Source organism: Sus scrofa, chromosome 3, assembly GCF_054392235.1.
Source record: "Sus scrofa isolate SSC_HxYL_T2T_F1_AM1 chromosome 3, Sscrofa_HxYL_maternal_Yorkshire_Landrace_v2.0, whole genome shotgun sequence".
Classification (NCBI taxonomy): Eukaryota; Metazoa; Chordata; class Mammalia; order Artiodactyla; family Suidae; genus Sus; species Sus scrofa.
In genome coordinates this window covers 97,779,365-97,798,157 of record NC_139385.1, presented here as the reverse complement: position 1 = coordinate 97,798,157, position 18,793 = coordinate 97,779,365, and the positions used below count along the sequence as shown (strand labels likewise).

The following is an 18,793-nucleotide window of genomic DNA, read 5'->3' as shown; positions in this document are numbered from 1 at the left end:
AAAAAAAAAAAACAACCACATGAATTATATAACGTAATGTCATAGCCAAAAAACATAACTTACTCTATAGCTGTTATAATCCGGTCTGACTTAATACTGGATTCTAATGAATCAAATGTAACAGTACAAAGCACCTAAAAAAGAAGGAAAAAATTTCTCAGGCCTTAAAGTGCCAAGAACAAAGATGAAAACTAAAAATATTTGAAAAACCCTCTTAGCTTTTAAAGAAAGGAGGTAAGTACGTTCTATTCAAAGCTTGCCAAAGTACAGTAAACATTTATTCATTCTGTATATATTAGAAATTAATACACATTATAAATAGTATGCGCAAATCTCAACCTAGTAGTCTAATATATAAACTACATATGTAAAGCACTGTGGGGGAAGAGGACAGGAAGAGTATTTTAAAACTTGATCATAAAAGAATCCTCAATAAAGGATTCAGTCCATAAAACTGCCTGTTTAAAAAAAAGAAGTCAATCTAAGAAGAATGTAGGGACATAAAATAATCCAGACTCTACAGTGTATCATTCACAACATCCAGAATATGATCTACAAAAAAACTGGAAATGAGGCCCATTCTCAGGAGACAAGACAATGAAGACTGACCCTGAGCTGATTCATCTGCTGAATTAACACACAGGGATTTCTAAAAGCTATTGTAATTGTATTCCAGGACATAAAAAAGAACCAGCAGAAGTTCTAGAACTGAAAAATAATATAAAGGAGATGGCAAGAGTTCAGCGAAAATGAAAATGGATTAGTAGAAATTGTCCAATCTAAAGAACAAAGAGGGGGAAGAAAAAGAACACAGCCTCCATGTCTTAGGTGGAAAATGAAACAAGGCCTAAAAAGACAAAAAAATCAGCATAACCCAGCTGAATCCAGACTTTTGCAGACTCCTTATCAAACAGGCCCATGTAACAGATTGAGTTCTCTAGAATAAAGATAGCCCCAAGGCTGCAGACTACATGGCTCAACAAAATGACCCCAGTCTATAGAAAAACAAGAACTCCCCTGTGGGAGGGAGCCTGAGTCTTGCTTGCTCACTGTGGTCAGTAAACTCTGCTTGCTATCTCATTGCTCTAGCCCCTGCCTCCTCTATCCCTGCTGTTCTAACATCATGACCTGTGGGGCAATATCAAAAGGTCTAAACATATGTACTTGCAATCACAGAATGAAAGATGAGAGAATGAGACAGAAAAGTATTTGAAGAAATCACAACTAAAATTTCTCAAGTTTGATGAAAGATATAAATTTACAGGTTTATAGCTCAAGAAACTCTTAGTAGGATAAATAAAAGAAAACCACACTTTTCATTGTCATACTGCTGAAAACCAAAGACAAAATCTTGAAAGCACCCAGATGAAAACATAAATAACATATAGGGAACAATGATTTGAATGAGCTGAGCCTTGTCATCAGAAAGAAAAAAAAAAAAAAAAGGTAGATCATTGCTTTAAGTGCTAAAAGAAAAAAGCATCAATCCAGAATGTACATCCTGGCAAAAAGATGCTTTTTGAAAAAGATAAAGGCAAAAATAAAAATATTTTCAGATAAATGAAAAATAAGTATTTGTTAACAGAAGATCCACTGGACAATACTAAAGGAACTCTTTTCAGGAGTTCCCGTCGTGGCGCAGTGGTTAACGAATCCGACTAGGAACCATGAGGTTGCGGGTTCGGTCCCTGCCCTTGCTCAGTGGGTTAACGATCCGGCGTTGCCGTGAGCTGTGGTGTAGGTTGCAGACGCGGCTCGGATCCCGAGTTGCTGTGGCTCTGGTGTAGGCCGGTGGCTACAGCTCCGATTCGACCCCTAGCCTGGGAACCTCCATATGCCGCGGGAGTGGCCCAAGAAATAGCAACAACAACAACAACAACAACAAAACAACAACAAAAAAGACAAAAGACAAAAAAAAAAAAAAAAAAAAATAAAGGAACTCTTTTCAGAGTGAAGGGAAATAATACTAATACGTAAGTGGAAAATTATATCTTCAGGAAGAAATAAAAAATAGCAGAAATGGTAAATATGTGAGTCAATATAAAAAGACTACTTTTTTCCTCTTCTTTAAATATAATTGTTTAAAAGTCAAAAAATTGCCTTATGGAATTATCACACATGTAGATGTAACTCATAAGACAACTACAGCATAAAGGATGGAAAGAGGGGAAAATGGACCTAAATAGCTGCAGACTGTGTGAAGTGGAAATATTAAGGATGTACATTGTGTTCTCTACAGTGACCAGTAAACAACACAAATATATAGCTAAAAAGCGAATAGACAAAATGGAGATTAAAACATAATCCCAAAAAAGGTAGAAAAAAATAGAAAAAAAATAGAGGAGCTAAACAAAAACAAATGAAAAAATGACTAAATTCAATCAATAATTAAATTGAATATTAATGGACTATACACTCCAGTTAAAAGGCAGAGACTGTCAGAATGGCTAACAAAAGTTAGCATGCAAAATAGGGTTATTTTTAAAACTTTTATTAAAAGGCATAAAAGAAAACCCAAATCAAAGGTGAAATAGAGTATATTTTTTGTAAAGACTGTGATTGAAATTATGAAAATATTTTCCACTCTCTCCGTAAATTCAGTGCAATACCAACCTAAATCCTAGAAAGATATTTTTCAGAGCTTGATATAATACTAAAAATTAATTGAAGGAACAAATGTACCAGGACCACTAAGACAATTTTAGGGGGAAAGAAAGAAGAATAAAAAGAGAGGATATGCCTCTCAAATATTAAAATATATCCCCAAACTATAATACAGTTTGACACTGGACAGGTAACTCAGAGAACAATGGAAGAGATTATAATTCAAACTTTGCATATAAGGTAACATTACAAATCAATGGGGGAAAAATGAATTTTTAGTAAATAGTGTTGCAAAACTGGCTCATTCTGGAGGTTTCCACTTCATATCATGTATAAGAATAAGTTCTGGAGTTCCCGTCGTGGCGCAGTGGTTAACAAATCTGACTTGGAACCATGAGGTTGTGGGTTAGATCCCTGGCCTCGCTCAGTGGGTTAAGAGGTCACAGACGCGGCTCGGATCCCATGTTGCTGTGGCTGTGGTGTAGGCCGGCGGCTACAGCTCTGATTGGACCCCTAGCCCGGGAACCTCCATATGCCTCAGGAGCGGCCCTAGAAAAGGCAAAAAGACGAAAAAAAAAAGTTCCAAGGTAGATTAATAGTCTAAATTTAATAGCTAAAAACAGTTAATAGAAAAAGTAGGTACATAGTTTTGTGACTTTGGGGTAAGAAAGGATATCCTAAATTAGACATCAAAACTAAAGATTTCAGGTTCACCATAAACATATACAGGTATACTTCGTTTTATTGCACTGTACTTTATTGTGTTGAATTCTTTAATTATTTGCAGATACTGCTTTTTTTGCCTTAAACAGATTGAGGGTTTGTGGCAACCCTTCAAGCAGGTCTATCAGCACCATGTTTCAATAGCATTTGCTCACTCTGTGTCTTTGTGTTACACTGTAATTATCACAATTTTCAAAACCTCCACCAGCAAAAAGATTATGACTTGCTGAAGCTCAGATGATGGTTAGCATTTTTTGGCAATCAAGTATTTTTAGTTTTTTATTATTTATTTATTTATTTATTTTTGTCTTTTTAGGGCCGCACCCATGACACATGGAGGTTCCCAGGCTAGGGGTCAAATCGGAGCTGTAACTGCCGGCCTACACCACAGCCACAGCAACGCCAGATCCAAGCCATGTCTATGACCTACACCAGAGCTCATGGCAATGCCAGATCCTTAACCCACTGAGTGAGGCCAGGGATCAAACCCGCAACCTCATGGTTCCTAGTCGGATTCGTTTCCGATGTGCCATGCCGGAAACTCAAGTATTTTTAAATTAAGGTATGTACCTTGTTTTTTAAGACACAGAATATCACATACTTAACAGACTACAGTATAGTATAAAACATAACTTTTATGTGCCCTGGGAAACAACAATTTGTGTGATTTGCCTTATTGTGATTTATTTTTATTGTAGAGGTTTCTAATTGAATTGCAGTAAGCTATAACAAGCAGAGTAAAAAGGTATCTGGCAAAGAAGGTGATGGTAACATACATGTTATGGCTACTGAAAAGGATTAATTTTTTTTTTTTTTTTTTTTTGTCTTTTAGGGTCGTACCTACAGCATTTGGAGGTTCCCAGGCTAGGGGCTGAATTGGAGCCACAGCTGCTGGCCATGGCTACAGCCACAACCGAGCTGCGTCTGTGATGTATACCATAGCTTACAACAATGCTGGATCCTTAACCCACTGAGTGAGGCCAGGGATTGAACCTGCGTCCTCATGGATACTAGTAAGATTCGTTTCTGCTGAGCAACAAAGGGAACTCCAGGATTAATATTTAAAACACATAAGAACCCACTGAAAAATGGCAAGAAAAAGACAGTAAACTATATTTCAAAAAAGAAGAAAACTCAGCAAAGGAGATGAGCAGATAATTCACAAAAGAGCAAACCTATAAACTAGGGCTACCATTTTTCTCAACTCTAGGAACTAGGGCTACCATTTTTCTCAACTCTAGGGACACTATGTGAAAAGAGCATCCTGGAGGTATGCAGCCCCCCAGCATATGGTTTATACAGTTATCATGTTGACTGCACTATCATATAAAGATGTTTATCCTTATCAGAAAACACAAAAAACAATGACATACCACTTTGTACCCATTAGCTGGGCAAAATTAGTGATTAAAAGAATTAAAGCATAAATCCATATGCCAAACAATGCATACACATATCTGTTAAATATAAGAGAACAGGTGTCTACGTAAAGGAAAATAGCACGGAGGTTCAGGCTAAATGGAGAAAGCACACGAGGGCTTCAAATAGACAATGACAATATGTCATAAGCTGAGGAGTATGAGTGACCTAATTTTGTGTATCAAGATTAAAAGAAAAATATAATAAAAATACCAAATAAGTCTAGAAAATGCAAACTAACTTACAGTGACCAAAGCAGATCAGTAGTTGCCTGAGGAAAGGGAAGGGAGCAGGAAGAAGAGACTAGAGAGAGGTGTGAGGGAACTCTTATGGGCAACCGATATGTTCATTACCTTGATCATTAAACATATTTTTAAAAAATATAACTCTGAATAGATAATATATTCCATATGATAAGACCTATAGCATCCAGATAATGTACTTCTATTAGAACCAATTAAACAATCTTGTATTGGCAAATAATTGTAGCTTTTTACATATATTACCTGTGTTTGTCCTCTTTGAAATAATGATGATCCATGAAGAATTTTAAACATATCTACCTCACATTTTATATTCCTAAGTGAAGTCAAATCACGACCATCACACCTACAGTAATAAAGGAAATAAGTATGTAAATCAGCGCTGAAAGTCAGAAAAATCACATATTTTCTCTTGATCCCTACCACGAAGTTCTCAACTCAAATTGCATACCATAACCACCTACAGAACTTCAAAAAATAACATAAAAACCTGGGCCCCATGGTAAATCCCATTGAATCAATCTCAGGGGTTGTGACTCATACACTGTTACTGTTAAAAAGCTTTGCAGGGGGAGTTTCCATTGTGGCTCGGCAGGATAAGAAACTGACCAGTATCCCTGAGGATGCAGATTCAATCCCTGGCCTTGCTCAGTGACTTAAGGATCTGGCATTGCTGCAAGCTGTAGTGCAGGTCACAGATGTGGCTTGGATACTGCATTGCTGTGGCTGTGGTATAGGCTGGTGGCTGCAGCTCCAATTTGACCCCTAGCCTAGGAACTTCCATATACCACAGATATGGCCTGTAAAAACTAAAAACAAGGAGTTCCCTTCGTGGCTCAGCAATTAACAAACCCGACCAGGATCCATAAGGATGCAGGTTTGATCCCTGGCCTCACTCAGCAGGTTAAGGATCTGGCATTGCTGTGAGCTGTGGTGTAGGTTGCAGACTCGGCTTGGATCCCGAGTTGCTGTGTCTGTGGCATAGGCCAGCAGCTGTAGCTCTGATTAGACCCCCAGCCTGGGAACTTCCATATGCTGAAGGTGAAGCCCCTAAAAAGCAAAAAGAAAAGAAAAAGAAAAACAAAACAAACAAAACAAAACAACCCCCCCCAAAAAAAATTCTGCAGGTAATTCTGACAGGCAGTCATGGCTTTGAAGCCAATATTCTATACATGAGACTCACAGAGAGAAAAACACATCTACACAATTCACACACTCTTCAACAGTTACTCATTTATAAAATAAATACTATATGATTCTTTCCTGTTACATGAAGAAAAACTTGATTTGAGCAAGTTACCACTTTCAAGGCAACTTGTAGAGAGCACAGGCTTCACTTCCAACAAAAAAGGATATGTTTACCTTTTGTATTCATTCAAAATAATACTTCTAAAAACCTCCTTTGCAGCAACATTGAAGGATTCTATTATTTCATATGAATCAACCTCTGGATATTTTTCTATAGAAGACAGACAAACCAAAACAAAGATTTTCTTTTTGGAAGGTAAGATTTCTCTAAGTTCACAGTATCAAATCAATTACCTATGGAAGTAAGCCAAGGGAGTGGATTCAACATTTAGTCCTCAAAGTGGATAAAGTAAATGTTTTAAAGATGGAGAGACACAAGTATTATACCTCAAATACATTGTTATTGAGAACTTAGTTTGCTTTCTACCAGAACAACAGTGCTTTGAAATCAGCTCTCTATTGTATTATGTTACCTAACAAAACCAGCCAACCATATTATGAGAAGGTTAACTGATATTTTTAAGAGTAGTCTCCTTCATTGTTTTGCCTCAGGAACTTTTATCTCAGTCCACAAATAGAGGAATAATTTTCTTTATATATTACATACCTCTACTGACTGGTTTTTAGTTAGCATTTATCAAGTTCATTCATAACCCAGGTACTTTACATGTATTTTTTATTTATTTATTTTTGTCTTTGCTAGGGCCACTCCCATGGCACATGTAGGTTCCCAGGCTAGGGGTCTAATTGGAGCTATAGCCGCCGGCCTACACCACAGCTCACGGCAATGCCGAATCCTTAACCCACTGAGCAAGGCCAGGGATTGAACCTGAAACCTCATGGTTACTAGTCAGATTTGTTAACCACTGAGCCACGATGGGAACTCCTACATGTATATTTAAAATGTCTTTCATCTCTATAGCAATTTATGAGGTAAATTCTATTATTGTCTCCATTCTTCAGAAGATAAAATGGGTCTAAAGAGGTAGAGCAAACTGCCTGAAATTACACATGTAGTAACTGATGGCTGTGACTGAATACACAGATCTGCCTGCCTAAGCTTATGCTTTTCAGTGTTAAGCTACTTTACCTTACCAATTGACATGCCAAGTTTTAAGCACTGCTCTCTTAAGCATTTGGTTTATTAAGTATAACTTTAAAATAACCAGAAAATAAGAAATGGCCACAGAAAGAGAGTTATATTATGTCTTCGTCAGGCAAGAATAGTTTTTTTTTTTCCCCCCATTTTTGGCCACCCTGCAGCATATGGAGGCGTTCTCCACGGGGCAGGGATCAGATCTGAGCCACAGTTACGACCTAAGCTGTGGCAACCCCGGACTGTTAACTCACTGTGCTGGGTCAGGGATTGAACCTGCGACCTAGGGCTTCCGAGACGCCACTGATCCCGTTGTGCCACAGTGGGAATTCCATGAAAAAAATTTTAAATATTACATTTTAATATGAACTTTTATGCTTTAACTGGGTTGTACTTGGAGAGGAAAATAATAGCAACAAAAAATTTTAAATATTATCCTATGAACCCAGACAGTCAGAAGGTATTCTACTATGAAATGATAGAAACACAAAATCATTTTTCTTTTTAAATAAGCCAATAGGTATTATACAACTTCTCATTCTTAATAGGATGAAATACAGTGAGAAAAGACCAAACTTTTTCAGTGGCAATTATAGGTAATGGCCTTAATCCCAATGCTAGAAGCATAATTTCTGTCTTAAAATGAAGATACTCAGGTGAGAAGATATTTATCTATTAGCAGAAAAATTAACAAGAACGATTATGTCATGCTTCGTTCATATTCAGTTTGTGACTGATATTAAACAATAAAATCCATTGTTTAATAATTTTTAGAGAGCTAGGTTCTCTAAAACCTATATTTTACAATTCTATATATTAACAATGGTATCAGTTAACATTTACTGTATGCTTGCTATGTGCCAGACACAGATATAAATGATTTATTCATCTAATCCTCATAAACCATATACAATTATTATTGCAGTTTCACAAATTAAGAACTCAAAAGTTTTAAAGAATATCTTTTAGGTTTTCATATGACAGGATACAAAGATACCCATGTTGGGGTACTAGAGTTTGATCCAGAAAAGATCAGGAATATCTCACATTCGAAACTGATTGGCCCCCTTCTCTATTTCAGGTGCAGTGTTCAGAGTAGTTTAACAGTAACCTTGGGATGTATCATTATCACAAATTTACTTAAGATAAAACTAAGGAGTAATGAGAATAACTGATTTCTTCAAGGTCTCATAACTGAAATTTTAAAATGCATTATTTCCTTTAAATACTTTTTTAAACCAAAAAAAAAAAAAAAATTTACCTTTTAGTTGTTCCTCTGTATCTAATCTAATCTTGTTAACAGCTTCATCCCTGGAAATCTAAAAGAAAGTTGAGGTTCAGTTATATATACACGGGAAAATTTAACATTTCTATCTTTAAATTATTATACAATTAATACATTGTAATAGTGATCAGATTTCTCTAATGATAATATTCTTTAGGGAGTTCTGTGGTGCAGTGAGTTAAGGATCCAGTGTTGTTACTGCAGTGGCTTGGGTTGCTGCTGTGACATGAGTTCAGTCCCTGGTCTGGGAACTTCTACATGCTGCTGGAGAGGCTAAAAAAAATATATTTATACAGCTATATCTATATTTTAAAAAACCGGAAGTGGTTATTGATTTGTAGGAAATATTAACTGTTTAATTCATTCAAATGTATTTACATACTTCCCTAAAACTCGTATTAATCAACAAAAGAATGGATACAAACAGCCAGACTTTTATTTAGCTTTCTGTTTAGAAATTTTTCATAAAAATAGGACTGATATTCATAAACAAAATTATATAAGCTATGACTAAAAAGAATTCCCAGAATAATTATATAAGGCAAAATTCAGGTATACCTACTTTATCATGTTCATGATCTGTAAAAACTGTGTAGAGTTTTTCCATGGCGAGTCTATTTGAAGCACAAAATAAATGTCAGCAATAACATATAGAAACACTAGACAGTCTCTATCACAAACAAAATGGAAATATTCAATAATAAACTAAACGTCATAAAAATCTAAAATATGTATTTATTCTGTAACACTGCCAATCTGTTTACTATTTATAATATATAGAAATTTCTTTCCTCTCACCTCTTAAGGGAGTCTCTCACATGTGTCCTTTCAAGTAATTTCACCTTAGATATCTCTCTCCACTGTCTTTTTTGACCTGTGGCTTTCTTCTGTTCTATGCATTTTTGCTTTTATTGCAGGCAGTCCTTTTGTTGGGGATAGTGTATATTACTCTTTAATCTCTGAGTGATGGCTGTGAGACTCACACTGAAGTAAATATTAACTTTTTCAATTTATTTCAAATAAAATGAAATAATTTTCTGGCCATTCATTCATAATTTACTGAATAGCTTATGTACTGTCACTATTATAAGGATTGGGCATATGGTGATGGTTATGTTTTAAAGAACCTTTTAGATATTCAAATATGCTTTATACTCTTTTTCCTTGACACAGAGAGATATGAGGATTATCTGAGTCTTGACCAATAAACTCACTCCCCCTTTCCTTTGAGATTCAAACTCAAGCCCTTTAAAGAGGGATGTGGGTTTATCCTTTTAAAAGCATTTGACTGGTATTACAACAATGACTCTTAAACAGTGCTTCCATGAGAAGTTGTTCCTGAGGGAAAAATATGGTGACAATTTCACATTTTCTTTTATACAAATATTCTTACTTATGAGCATGTTTCACAATCTCTGGTGAAGGAACAAATAACTTCTGAGGTGTCCTCTTGCTAACACCAATTTCTTTTACCAACTGCTGGATGCCCTGAATTATTTGTTGTGTATATTTCACTCCCACTTTGATAGCATGGCAGAAGTCCTGTTGTAAAATATTCTCTGCAGAGGCTTCCAACATGACTAAAAGAAAAAAAAAAAAAGAAAAAACCGCCACTTGAACCTTTTACCAATGTAGCATTTTCAAATACCAAGATATGACAAAAATACTACACATCAATTTTGTTTATTAACTCACCTTTTTGATTTCTTTCCTCAGAATCAAAATTAATTCCAAAATATAAATAGCAGTAAATAAAAAAGAAACCTTGATATCTGAAGTTAGGTTAATACTCTTTTTAATTTTTTAAAAAACTTAATTTTATTGAAGCATAGTTTATTTACAATATTGTATTAATTTCTGCTGTATAGCAAAGTGATTCAGCCACCTGTGTATATTCAGCCACATATACACATATCCATTCCCGTATAGGTTATCCCAGAACACTGAGTAGCTTTCCCTGTACTATATAGCAGGTCCTGGCTGATGATCCATTCCACATACAAAAGTGTGCCTTTGCCATTCCCAAACTCCTAGTCCATCCCTCCCCCCTTTTTAATTTAATTTTACTGAAGTTGTATTCTTTGTAAATTTAATAAGATATTTCTCATAAAAAATGAAATGGAAAAGAAAATAAATTATGCATACTTAAACTTTTTTTTTTTTTGTCTTTTTAGGGCTGTACCCACTGTATAAGGAGGTTCCCAGGCTAGGGGTCAAATCAGAGCTGTAGCCGATGGCCTACACCACAACCAAAGCAATGCTAGATCAGAGCCAGGTCTGCAACCTACACCACAGCTCATGGCCATGCTGGATCCTTAACCCACTGAGCAGGGCCAGGGATGGTACCTGCGTCCTTATGGATGCTAGTCAGACTCGTTTCTACTGAGCCACAACGGGAACTCCCTATGCATACTTACTTTTCATTAACAGCTTTATAAGATATAATTCAAATACCATAAAACTCCATCTTTTAATGTGTACAGTTGCATTTTTAAAATGTACTTAAAATGAAATTTTAAAATATCAGCACAACAGGTTTCCAATAAATGTTTTTTTGTTTAACAATTATTTGATGTGACCTCCCACTTAATTTGGTCATTGTCACATTGTTTAATTCTTGCACAGGTGGGGAAATCTTTGTAGTGATAGTGTTTTAAGTACTAAAGGACCCTAGCTACTACCATAGAAAGGTTGTTTTCACGGTTTTTTAATAGCAAAACTCCTTTGTAAAGTGGAGAAGCTGCAAAGTAAGACTTCTAACATGGTATATAGCTAAAATCTACTATTCAGCTTTAACTTTAGTTTCCATAAAGCTGAATAATTCCTACCAACTTGTGTGCCATTTCTGACATTTCTCAACTTGTCCAAAGTCACAGATCATGTAAAAATCAATAGTTACCATCATATATAACATGTTTAACCACATCATGTTTGTCACTAAGATTTATCATTGTCTAAAAAGTCACTTGTAAGGCTTCCAGACATAATTTACAATGAAAAAAAAAATCTACTTATATGCTTTATATGCTGGAATTCTATCAGTCATCTGAAGCATTCCTGTGAAATTATAACAAAAGATCTAACATTTATGTCACTGGTGTCTTGGAAAGAGAGGAAAAAGAGGGCAGGGCTGAAAAGTACTGGGAAAAAATTATAAGTGGAAACTTCCCAAATTTGGCAGAGACATAAACCTACATATTCAAGAAGCCAAGTGAATCCTATATAGGATAACCCAAAGAAAAATATATCATAATGAAACTTCGGAAAACTGAGACAAAGAAAAAAATCCTAAAACCAGCCAGAGAAAACTGACACCTTACCCAAATAGTAAAAGCAATTCAAACAACAGCAGGTTTATCATCAGAAACCATGGAGGCTAGAAGCAAGAGGCATAATATTTTTCAGATGCTGAAAGAAAAGACTTTCAACCGATAATTCTATACCCAGTGAAAATATTTAGGAATGAAGGAGAAATCCAAGACTTAGATGAAGAAGAACTAAGAAAGTGTATCACCCTAAAAGAATGGTTAAAGGAAGTTCTCCAAACAGAAAAGAATAAAGGAAGAAACCATGTTAAGCAAACCACGTTAAGAACATGTTAAGCAGAAATATGGGTAAACACAATACACTTTCTTTCTCTGGAATTTTCTGAATTGATGGTTTAAGAAAAAGCAAAAACTTTAACACTTCCCTAATGTAGTTCTAAATGTAGAGAAATATTAAATATAATAAGTAAGGTTTCAATTCTTCACCTGAGGCATGAAGAAGCTTTCTCTGATACCATGATATTGAGATGGTTATATCCTTTTTCTTATCTGTATTCCCATGACATCCGCTTTCACAGAATTAAATTAGAGATTTAATGTATGTAAATTAGGCCCCAATAAATTGATTTAAAAGAGAATATGAAAAGAATATGGTAAAAGCAATAAAGTTTGGTCAAGACTCAAACTTTGTTTTCACCAATTAAACTTCAAAGCAATTTATTTTTAGAAGTGCTTTAGAAGAAAATTCCTTACTGCTTTGAGTCTATAAGATAACTAGCTCCACATGGCTATCTGCATCTAAATAATTTAAAATTATGTAAAATTAAAAATTCAGTTCTTTAGTCACTAGACACATTTCAAGTATTTAGTAGTCACATGTTCAGATATAAAACATTTCTTTCATTGTAGAATTCTACTGGACAGCACTGACACAGAGGCTAACATTTTATTTATTTATTTTTAGGGCTGCATGTGTGGCATATGGAAGTTCCCAGGCAAGGGGTCAAATTGGAGCTGCAGCTGCTGGCCTATGCCACAGCCACAGCAGTGCAGGAGAGCCATGTCTGCAATCTACACCACAGCTCACAGCAATGCCGGATCCTTCACCGAGTGAGGCCAGGGATCAAACACACATCCTTATAGATACTAGTAGGGTTCTTAACCCACTGAGCCATGACAGGAACTCTGAGGCTAATATTTTAAACAAAAAAGCTTTGTCATGGAGTCTGGGGTTAATAGATGCAAAGTATTGCATCTGTAGTGGATAGGCAATGAGATTCTTGCTGTATACCACAGGGAACTATATCTAGTTACTTCTAAAGGAACATGATGGAAGATAATGTGAGAAAAAGAATGTATATGTGTGTGTGTGTGTGTGTGTGTGTGTGTGTGTGTGTGTGAGACTGGGTCACTTTGCTGTATAGTAGAAACTGACAACACTGTAAACCAACTATAATGGAAAAAATAAAAATCATTAAAAAAAAAGCTTTGTCAAAATGATTGCTCTGAACTTAAGGATTTTTGATAGTTGAACATAAAGGATTTTTGTGATCAGCTAAAACTAGGAATTCTAGATAATTTTTTTTGGTAAAAATTGTAACTGGTATACTTTTTCCTGAATTGTATCCTAATTCCACAGATCAGTGATGTTGACTGTACCAGGTGAAAACAAGCATCTAAATGGCATTGTGCAGAATGGCTGCTGAAGTAATCTAGCAGCTGACAATGGATAGAAATTACTCTTGTCCTATAACATCATACTTTCAGGTTGCTAAATATTTTAATAATGAAGTGGTAACAACCACTTTTTCATATTGTTGTACCCCAGAAGTTCCATAAGGATGGTATTTGACTTGGATCCAATATTAACTTTTACACACAAACATGGGGTCAAATGTATATTTGGTGTACCTTGACAAAAGCACAGACAGCTGGCTGAACATCTGCATGAAAACAGTAATGCAAAAGTCATAAAATGAATGCTGGTGATTTCTGAAACTAGTCTCCTTATGGGTTGGTTCTGAATCATTTTCAGCCTCCTTATAATTACTCAAAACTACCCTGTGTTGGAGTTCCCGTCGTGGCGCAGTGGTTAACGAATCCGACTAGGAACCATGAGGTGGCGGGTTCGGTCCCTGCCCTTGCTCAGTGGGTTAATGATCCGGCGTTGCCGTGAGCTGTGGTGTAGGTTGCAGACGCGGCTCAGATCCCGCGTTGCTGTGGCTCTGGCGTAGGCCGGTGGCTACAGGTCCGATTCAACCCCTAGCCTGGGAACCTCCATATGCCGCGGGAGCGGCCCAAGAAATAGCAACAATAACAACAACAACAACAACAAAAAAAAAGACAAAAGACCAAAAAATAAATAAATAAATAAATAAAAAAAAAAAAAAAGAAAGTAAATGAACACTGCAACTTTTAGCCAAAAAAAAAAATTCAGTTGTAGATGAAGTGAACTTCAAAAAAGGCCCTTTCTGAGATGCTCAAACGTGATGTAGGGGTCATCTGTTATTCAGAATCTCTCCAAATCTTTGAAATACTCTTTCTATATTGCAGTTGTCCCCCACCTTCTAGAGGTAGAATCCAAAAACCATTTCCTTGCCTCCCTTGTAGTCAAGGATGCAGATGTATCAATTCTGCCCAGTAAGACGTGAGTGGAAACTGCTATTTGGAGACTTCTGAGAAAGCTTAAAAGGGAGGTGATTTAGTCAGTGGGCACACATCTTTTTACTTTCCCTCTTTTTTCTTCCTCCTGCCTGTAAGTCAGCTAAGTTGGCCAGAGCTCTGGTAGCCAGTTCATAAGCATGAAGATGTAGGCCACACCCTGAAGATAGTAGAATAGAAAGCTAGAAAGAATATAGATTTCTTAAGACATTATGGAGCTGCTATAAATGTCCCAGACTCACTACCTCTGAAGTTTTTTCTTAAGAGAAAAATAAGTTCCCATCTTGTTTAAGCCTTGTTATTTTAGTTTAACAACATAGTCCCTAACTAATATGTAGATAATACACAACTCCTGTTTCAAGTGTTTTGTCTATCATATAGTACCTAATTCTACTCATTGCTAACATTCTAAAAGAAGCTGGAAATGAGATGTTTCACACATTAATTGTACAAAAAAAGCACTAAAAGTTTAATAATTTATGTTTCATCAAAATGTTCCCACATCAGAAGATTCCCATGTCAGAAACTTTCAGACATCCAATGTCAAATAGAATAGATTGTTACGAGATCTTAATTAATCTGTTGAAGGTCACATGGCTAACTGTAGCAGATGCTGGGTTTCAAACCCAGGTCATTCTGAGTGTTAAAGCCCATTCTTCAACAGAACTGGGCCTTGATTTTTCACTCATGTAATTATGTCATTTTAGTTACAAGGAATGAAGTGCATGGTCATTGCATTTCTTCTACTTTTATTACTAGTTTTCTGTCACCTACTGGAAATATACCTCTTTCTCAGAGGATCATGAACAGGCTTAGAATGATTACACTAGCTAAGTTAACATAGTTAAACTAATAAAACAGTTAATTTACTCTAAGAGTCAGAACTGCATGTTTTAGACTAGCTTAGCTGTAATTTTAGGTATTATTTAATATGAAGCAAGAGCATTACCAAAATAGGACAGCAATAAAACAAAACAAAAATCTTTATGGTTAATTAAAAAACACACATACTGGAGTTCCCATCATGGTGCAGCAGAAATGAATCCGACTGGGAACCATAAGGTTGCAGGTTCGATCCCTGGCCTTGCTCAGTGGGTTAAAGATCTGGGGTTGCTGTGAGCTGAGGTATACGTTGCAGACGTGGCTCAGATCTGGCATTGCTGTGGCTGTGGTGTAGGCCCTAGCTTGGGAACCTAGCCTGGGAACCTCCATATGCTGTGGATGTGGCCCTAAAAAGCAAAAACAAAACAAAATAAAAAAACACACACACACAAAAAAGACTTTAAATGCATTTTTAAGAAGCCAGAACTTCTAAGTAAAATCCAGAACAAATCTACCAGTTAAACTACTTACCAATCTGACTTTTAGGTGCTCCAGTAACCACTAAATTTAAAGTACTGGAAGACATTTCTTTTCGTGTTGGGTTAACAACACATTCTCCATCAATCATTCCTATTCGTACTGCCCCTAAAATATATTAAAATATTGTCAAGTGTTTAATACAAACTCAGTTTTCATGACATTCCAGTGATGAGTTCAATTTCTACCTTCAATTGTGACCATAATAAAATTCACATTTCTATCAAGGTATTTAAAGTCCACAAATCATACTACCTCACCCTACCTTCTGGCCTCACTTGACCACTCATTTGCTCAAATATACCATTTATTCTACATCTCTGTGATAATGCTCATGCTCTTCTCCTGGTCTAGACCATACTTCCTCTAAGGCAAGTACTTACTATATGATCCTGCTTAGGTTCAGCTTAAATATTGGTAACTCTGAGAAGCTCTTTGACAACTTTATATCACAAGACTAAACCTGCCTACACTTTTATAATACTGTTTATAAATAATTATTTGTCTGATTCACTTATGGCGAAACCAAGAACTGTCTTATTCATTGTACTGCTGATGCCTAGTCTGCTTTAGTTCCTTCAGTGCCTAGTTCAGTATCTGGGCATTTAGGATACTAAATAGTTATTTACTTGATGAGTCATCCGTATATTGCATGACTACAACTTGTAAGAGGTATAAGTTACAAACATGATTGTATTATCTTGAAAGAGTATGTACTCTGACAATTTTCCAGTCCAAAAAAACAAAGTTCTCAATCAGAAGGGGCAACCAATAAGTCAAAGTATCTAGGAACACAAAATAATCTCTAACATCATAACATATTGTTATAAGAAACAAAACCCAAGGTAAAGATAAAACTGTCTCAAAGAGCTAAAAGGATTCTTGGAATGTCAACGAATTCAACCCCCTAAGAAATAATAAATCAGAGCCAACCAATAACTATGCTCTTGCTATAGCATGCTCACTTGTATTTTCTGAAAAAATATGTTTCTTATTTTCAAATTCTAACTTACCAATAGGTCCATTCCAAGGTATATCTGATAATGAGAGGGCTACAGAAGCTTAAAAAAAAGAAAAAAATTACAGCTGAAATAAAAATATTTCATTGCTTTAAAAAATTATATAGTAATAATTTTTATCTTTTTTATACTTACCACCATTAATTGCTAGGACATCAGGTTCATTAACACCATCTACTGCTAACAGATTACAAAGGATCTGGTATAAGGGAAAAAATTCAAAGTACTTTAAAAAAAATCTACTTGATTCGGGAGAATTATCTTTTCAATTAGCATCTTGGCCTAAAATGCAGGAGCACTAAAGGGTTAAAAACAGGGGCTTTGTAGTCAAATCTCTTAAATCTGGTTATCATTTAACAACATGACTGATCATAGATAAGTTACTTAAATCAAGCCTCAAAAATTTCCCCATCTTTAAAAGAAAAAATAATAGCACCTTCCTAAAAAGTTCTTAGGAAAACTATAGGAAATATTATATATAAAGCGTTTGTTATACTGGGTATGCTGAAAACATTCAGTAAACATTAGCAATGTTAATAAATGTTACATAAAAATATTATTGTCTTCTGTTTGTTAAACACACACAAATAAATTACTCTGTAATAATATGCCTATGTCATGCACTTAGGAAAATAACTTCTTGAAGCAGTGACTTCCTTGCAAAGGGATATTTGCAAAGCATATTTCTTTTTCTCAAATAAATAAAAGTTAATTAAAGTTACTGGAGTTCCCTCTGTGGCTCAGAGGTGTAGTGAATCCAACTAGTATCCATGAGGATATGGGTTCCATCCCTGACCCTGCTCAGTGGGTAAAGGATCTGGTGTTGCCATGAGCTGTGGTACAGGTCACAGCTGCAGCTCTGATTGGACCCCTTACCCGGGAACTTCCATATGTTGCAAGTGCGGCCCTAAAAAGCAAAAAAGCAAAAAACAAAAAAAGTATATGGGTTATTATTCTGAAAGACCCAGTAATAAAAATAGGTAACTGGTTTAGAGGACCCAATAATAAAAATAGGTAATAAAGATTAGTTGTGTTGACTGTCCTAGTCTGTTACTAGTTATATGATCCTCAAGGTCCAGCCTAAACTATCCCCCCCAAACTCAATCACTCTTACCTTTTTTCAAATTAACCTATTTCTTTCATTCCTCAGGGCTTTCATGCTTCTCATTTCATCTTACTCCACTGGCTAATTCCTATTCATAATTCAAGTATCAGCTCAAATTTATACCAAATAAATGTTAGCCTTTTAAAAATTATTGGGTTTTTTTTGTTTCTTTTGGCTGTGTCCATGCCATGTGAAGTTCCCAGGCCAGGGATTGAACCTGTGTCACAGTAGTAACCAAGCTGCTATAGTCAAATGCCAGATCCTTAACCCTCTATGCCACAGGAGAACTCCTAAAAATGATTATATTTACAAAATTTAATGTAAAATGCAGCAGCATCACCAAAAATTTTATTTTGTATTTTTTTTTTAATAATGTTTAGTCTAGGAAGTTTTAAACAGAGATTCATTCAGTCATTTTTGATTGGTCTGGAAACAAACCTAAAATAGAACCTACCTGTGTATCATAAAAGTAGCCAGCTGGAAAGAGAGGTCTAATTGAACGATCTGCCAAATAAAATAAGAGATTAAATAGTACTGACAGAGGTTGCTTAAAAAGTTCAAAACTTTTTCCCTATTAAACACTAAAGTAAAAAATAATATCCTTAGCCTTTCAATATAACAAAACAACAACAGCGAACCCTTGGACTGATTTACTGAGAGGGACACAGATAAATGTTAATATATACCATGTCCTAATGACAAAAAACTAGCAGGGCGGGAGCACCCAAGTGTAAAATTGGGAAGC

At 35.6% G+C, this 18,793-nt stretch overlaps 2 protein-coding genes across 45 annotated transcripts in view; one reads left to right on the top strand and one right to left on the bottom strand.

Moving 5' to 3' along the window:
• CCDC85A (coiled-coil domain containing 85A) overlaps nucleotides 1-18,793 on the top strand; it is a 691,220-nt gene that overhangs the window by 29,677 nt on the left and 642,750 nt on the right. The window lies entirely within an intron of this gene.
• The window catches only part of PNPT1 (polyribonucleotide nucleotidyltransferase 1), a 42,644-nt gene that overhangs the window by 17,954 nt on the left and 5,897 nt on the right, over nucleotides 1-18,793 (bottom strand). For 4 of the 6 annotated variants that reach the window (XM_021085800.2, XM_085015773.1, XM_085015774.1 and 1 more), the window contains 10 exon segments: nucleotides 18,503-18,552; nucleotides 17,079-17,142; nucleotides 16,938-16,985; nucleotides 15,919-16,032; nucleotides 10,032-10,218; nucleotides 9,201-9,252; nucleotides 8,615-8,672; nucleotides 6,372-6,468; nucleotides 5,253-5,355; nucleotides 64-134 (listed from right to left, as the gene is read on the bottom strand). In XM_021085800.2, coding sequence (XP_020941459.1) covers nucleotides 64-134; nucleotides 5,253-5,355; nucleotides 6,372-6,468; nucleotides 8,615-8,672; nucleotides 9,201-9,252; nucleotides 10,032-10,218; nucleotides 15,919-16,032; nucleotides 16,938-16,985; nucleotides 17,079-17,142; nucleotides 18,503-18,552 — 844 coding nt within the window. 6 annotated transcript variants of the gene reach the window in all.